Source organism: Phocoena phocoena, chromosome 3 (genome assembly GCF_963924675.1).
Source record: "Phocoena phocoena chromosome 3, mPhoPho1.1, whole genome shotgun sequence".
Taxonomy (NCBI): domain Eukaryota; kingdom Metazoa; phylum Chordata; class Mammalia; order Artiodactyla; family Phocoenidae; genus Phocoena; species Phocoena phocoena.
In genome coordinates, this window is record NC_089221.1 from 101,917,012 (window position 1) to 101,923,011 (window position 6,000).

The window sequence follows — 6,000 nt, forward strand, 5'->3', positions numbered from 1 at the left end:
TGCTTGCTTCATTTGTTCAATTAATAAATACTAAAAAAAGTGAATATATCCCCAACATCAAGCTAGAAAAGGGATTATTGTTGTATTCCAGTCTGTCCATCAGTTTTTTTTAATGAAATTTCTAATTACTGTCTTACATTCATATTTCATTTCTTTCCTCCATTCACTTGCTTTTGCTCTACCAAACCCCTTGAAAGAAGTCATGGAGTTGGGTGAATTGTTCTGTTATGGTCTTTTTGTCTATTCATTTAATTCTGCATACTAGATACATATATCCATTTGCGTTTTTTACCTTGTATAGGACTATCTCTCCCTCCTCCCCCGGCATTTTGTTATCTCTTTACATTGTTTTGCCTTTTCATTTATTTGCTGTTGGTAATCTCTTCCACCACATCTTTACTTTACTTTCTGTTATCTTATGGCTTTTCACATTTCCTATTTTTAATTTTTTGGCATATTTCCAACACTTAAATCTGCTTTTGATATTTTAGTAGGAAAACTTTCAGTTGTAAATATGACACCAGCATTTTCCTATTAAATCTTTCTTCAAAGCATAAAACTCTGTTAGAAATCTTATTATAAGCCACATTTTAAACCCTAAAGATGGGACTTCCCTGGTGGTCCATTGGTTAAGACTCTGCACTCTCAGTGCAGGGGGCATGGGTTTGATCCCCCTGGTATGGGAACTAAGAAAAAGAAAAAAACCCTAAAGGCTAGTGAAATGGATTTTATATGTAGTTTTGTTTTTTGGTTTTTTATTCTGAGCTCTTATATTTCATCCAATTACCAGGTTTTTGTTTTTAAGCAAATGAATATGGACCTCTATTTTCTTTGATATTGGTGTGTTTATTTTCAATATCTCATTATATTAGAGTAGTATGTAAGTACTTGGTTTTATTGTTTTTAGTACTATAGCACTTCTAGTATTTTGAAAGTATTTCAGTGTTAATTCCCAGTAGTAATATTATGTCATTCACTTATAGGGTGTATTTGACCATCGAATGAAGTGCTGGCAGAAATGGGAAGACGCTCAAGTTACTTTGCTCAAAAAACGTGAAACTGAAGCAAAAATGATGGTTGCTAACAAACCAGATAAAATACAGCAAGCTAAAAATGAAATAAGAGAGGTGATTAATACAAAATGCTTTATTTATCTCTTTACCCAAAGTTTCCATGACTCATTCATATATGCATAATTTTTCATAAATTTTTTTCTGAACCATTCAACACTTAGCTATTTTTCATAACTTATGAACTGTTTTATAATTACTTTAACATTTTGATCATCATTAAAATCTCCAGATCCCTTTGTTACTTTCACATAATTATGGAATGGATAAAGAAACATACAAGGAAAAGATTTAAATTAACTTTGAATTAATGATCACACATTTCTTTTGAGATGGTTAATTTGATTTCAGATAATTACTTATTTTGTGTCTAAAATTGGTTTTAGAGATAGACTTGTCCCACATGTAGCTGTCCAGGCGACATTATCCCCCATATATATGTATTATATATGGTATTTTAGTAAATTTGTATAAGTTTATTATAATTTATACACTTTTTTTGCCATGCTTCAATAAGGAAATTGAAGAGGTAGGACAACCTTTATATTACTTAAAGTAAATGTACCTGCTCTTTGAAGAGTATGTACCAGTGTTTTGGTTACATAGTGGGAAAATATCATTTCATTGCTTAAGTCTTCATTTATTTTATTTTAGCTGTTCCATTGGTCACTAATCACAACGTTCATTGTTTCTGTAGTGAATTTAATGTTTACCGATAGGTGTTCAGTAGACCATAATTGCACAATTTTTTTTTAATCTGTATATTTCACCATTACAAAAATGTTTTTTAAATGTTTGTCATATAATTTTTCTAATTAATTATTTCCATGGGCATATAAATTGTGATGAACATGTATTCTTGAAATTAGCCAGTATTATTGATATATTTTGAAATAATTTAAAGGTATATAAAGAAATGAGAAAATTACACTCTAGCACTGCTAAATTATTTGATGGTGAATTTTATACTCAAAATCTTTTCATCTATATTAAGGTGTGGAGACTGTAGTTCATTAAGCACTAGAATATCCTAATCGTAAGTCTGACAGTAAAATATTAATGGAAATTAAGCTGATGTGCATTTCCACTACTGGAAAGTTACATACAAGTTTGAATGATGCCAAACTGGACTTTGCCAGTATTGAGCTTTCAGGATTTTTAGGCACTGCATTATAAATCAAATGAGTGGTCATGACAGCTAGTTCTATAAATTTTTCCCAGACAAGGTTAAAAAATTTGTACCTTTTTTTTTGTTTTTGTCAGTGGGAGGCAAAAGTGCAACAAGGAGAAAGAGATTTTGAACAGATCTCTAAAACAATTCGAAAAGAAGTGGGAAGATTTGAGGCAAGTATAATAATTTCACACTTTTCTTAACAACTTGGTCACATTTTGCCACAATATCATGGTAAAATCAAGTTTGGTTTTGTACTAATGGACCTTTTTTTCCCCATGTATTGTACTTTAACAGAAACAACGAGTGAAAGATTTTAAAACTGTTATTATCAAGTACTTAGAATCATTAGTACAAACACAACAACAGGTAAGGTAATTTTTTATAACTTAAAAACTTCTAGAATTTGTTGTTGATAATGCTTTTTTATTTTAAAGATGATAATCAATGAAATGAGCTTTACTTGAGAAGTAATAAATGGAGTAGAGAAAACCAAAGACAGCAAAGGAAGAATGGTAGTAAAAGTAATTGGAAATTCTTGGGTCCTTTTTACCCCTACTGCTAACTTCTAGGAAAGATATACTTTACCCAGTTTTAGAATATGAGAAACACTCTGGACCACTTTTCCCTTTTTCTCAGTCTTCCCAGTTTTACTTCCCTATTGATCATAGCTGTTTGAGTACATTCTTGTAGTAAGTTCTTCTCTTCCATACCAGCTAGAGCTTAAACTAAAAACTAAATTTTAAAGGTTTTTAAAAAAATGTTGTCTTGATTTTTCCTTTAGTTTGTGTGGGTTTGGTGTTGATTGTGTACCACAAGTGGCATTTGTCTCCTTAAATAGAGAAAACCATGGATTTTAATGTTATATTAAAGAAAAGTCTGTAACAAGATAATATCAGAGGTTTGTTCCTGTGTATTTTAATATAAATTTGAGTAATAGATCAAATTATTTATTATCTTGAATAGAAGGATATCTTCCTCCAATTCTTTTTAAACTATATAATATCAATAGATTAAATTTTTAAATTAGGTGATAATATTATATCTTCAAATTATATTTGTTTTTTATTTTAAATACTTAGTTCATAAAGTCAGATTCTTTAAATATAAAAAGAAATCAGGGGCTTCCCTGGTGATGCAGTGGTTAAGAATCCGCCTGCCAGTGCAGGGGGCATGGGTTCAAGCCCTGGTCCGGGAAGATCCCACATGCTGCGGGAGCAACTGGGCCTGTGCAGCACAGCTGCTGAACCTGCAGTTTGGGGCCCACGAGCCACAGCTGCTGAACCCTGTGCACCTAGGGCCCGTGCTCCGCAACAAGAGAAACCACGGCAATGAGAGGCCCACGCACCGCAACAGAGTGGCCCCACTCGCTGCAACTGGAGACGGCCCACACACAGAGCAAAGACCCAACTCATCCAAAAATAAATTTTAAAAAAATTTTTTAAATGAATAAATAAAGCAACTATCTGTAAAAAAAAAATAGGTTATATAAGCTTGTTTTTAAAGGAATTGTTTTAAACTTAAACTTAGTTAGTTTATATGTCAGTCTATTCTGTTCTATTCTGTTCTCTGGACTCTGGACTATCCAGGAAAGACTGGCAGCTAATTCCTTCCAGTCTCTTTTATATTTGCTTGGATATTTTCTTTTCTTCCTCCTTTTCTCATTGTTTTTGGCTAGCAGTAACATAAAATGTGAATATCCTCTGAATTAGGAGATGTTATCACTTTATATTGGAAAAGCTCATTGCAGTTTTATTATTTAAGGTAATCTTATTTAACTTATACTAACAAACTGTTTCTATATATACAATTCATAAAGAAATCTTAAGTTTTTCGGTATTAAAAAATTTTTTTTCTTACATCAAAAACTAAAATTACCCAGGAGTAATTAATATTTTAAAATAATTTATATATGAATTATATTGACAGACTTAATAATAAGGGAATTTAGATGATCCCTTTAAGAACCAGACTTTAGTAAATGTTAATCATTGTTAGCTATTTGTATAGATTTTTTTTTAAATGCTTCACAGGATATATTATATAAACGACAAAAAGATTATGAGAATGTCTTTTATTTTTTATTATCATCCACAGCTGATAAAATACTGGGAGGCATTTCTACCTGAGGCCAAAGCCATTGCCTAGCAAGAAGGTTATTCCTGTTAAGAAGATCTTGGATGCTTGTTCCAGTTATGCAGAATTCCATAGTGAAATCATCTAAAACCATCTAAATAAACCACTCTATATTTTATGAATTACATGTGGTTTTTTATAAATATATATTCTGACATTTTATTACAAGCTGCATGTCCTGACCCTCTTTGAATTAAGTGGACTGTGGCATGACGTTCTGCAATACTTTGCTGAATTGAACACTATTGTGTCTTAAATACTTGCACTAAAAAGTGCACTGCAAGGCCAGAAAATTTTACAATATTTTTTTCTTTACAATATGTTCTGTAGTGTGTTCGCCCTCTTTATGAAGTGAATTATCAGTGCATTGATTAATGTTCACTTATACATTCCTGTACAGAAATGATGATTTTGTGATTACAGTAATAAAATGATATTCCTTGTGAAGTATTAGTAACAGATTATTTGGGTATGTAAACATATTAGGGATCTTTTAAAAGCATTTTAATAGGAAGAAACTTTTTCTTTTAGATGTATATAGGTGATGCTATGATCACTAATTTTTTTAATTCACAAAAAACTGAACTCTTTCATTATTAAATGACTCCGTGAAGGTTAATTAAGTTTTTTTATCTCTTGGTTCAACTTTGGGGAGTGCTCTTGTCTTGAGTAAGGGAGTAAATAATTGTGTGTGTTTGTTTTTATCCATTCCTATTATAAGTGCCCAACTTAAGAATTAGGAAAAAGTAGATGTTTCTGTTACAGGTCCTGTGGATTTTGCTCATTTTCTATTATCTTCAAAGTCCAAGACTTTGCATATATTTAATTTATTCCTTGCCTTTCCTTTGTTTTTCGTTTTAAACTAAAAGTAGATCATCTGTGGTCATCATTGACAAAGAATAGTGCCATGCTAAAATACCCTGTGATTTGATGAATAATCAAGGATAGTGCAAAGGAAATTTGAAGTAAAGTGAAATTTGTCTTTGGCAGCCATCTCACCTATTTCTGTATCCTGTTTAGATGGCAATTATATAACCCTTAATGTTGATGAAAGTTTAGTTGTAACTGGGATCAGAGTTATTTCCATTTTTTAAAAAGTATTCTTAAAGATGCCCCTCTTCTCAGGCTTAACAACTGTATCTCCCTTCCAGAAGAGTAGGATGTTGTATGTGTAACTGAGTCCTTTCTAGCAGTGCACTGGATACAATTAATATATCAGAGTATCCTCAGGATATGTTTGCTTCCACTTATTTTAGTTGAAATTTTAGGCCTACTGTAGGTGTTGTTCATATTTATGATCCTGGTACCCAGAAGAATGCTTGATACATAATAGGGAATAATAAAGACTTGATGAATTGAACAGGAAAAAAAGAATCCTGGGTGATGCAAAATAATGTTTGCTGTCTTGGGAAGAAGGAGAAATTGAAGCAGAAATAGTATAGTCTTCTGTTGTTACTTCTGTTGGAGGTAACTTAGATATGTTTAAGAAATGAGTAGTTCCTATTAATATGTATCAGATCCTATCTTGTTGTCCTGTTAATACTGAGCAAAATATAGGCTTACCGGGAACATGAGCTAGTATTAGGTACATAGGTTACGTTTACACATAGGATAATTTAGTTA

General features: G+C 31.6%; 1 protein-coding gene across 1 annotated transcript in view; it reads left to right on the forward strand.

Moving 5' to 3' along the window:
* Nucleotides 1-4,823, forward strand: part of SNX2 (sorting nexin 2) — a 53,385-nt gene extending 48,562 nt beyond the window's left edge. The window contains exons 12-15 of the mRNA XM_065875612.1: nucleotides 984-1,127; nucleotides 2,334-2,414; nucleotides 2,539-2,610; nucleotides 4,339-4,823. Coding sequence (XP_065731684.1) covers nucleotides 984-1,127; nucleotides 2,334-2,414; nucleotides 2,539-2,610; nucleotides 4,339-4,389 — 348 coding nt within the window. The 3' untranslated portion in view covers nucleotides 4,390-4,823. The remainder of the gene's footprint in view (nucleotides 1-983; nucleotides 1,128-2,333; nucleotides 2,415-2,538; nucleotides 2,611-4,338) is intronic.
* The last annotated feature ends 1,177 nt before the right edge of the window (nucleotides 4,824-6,000 follow it).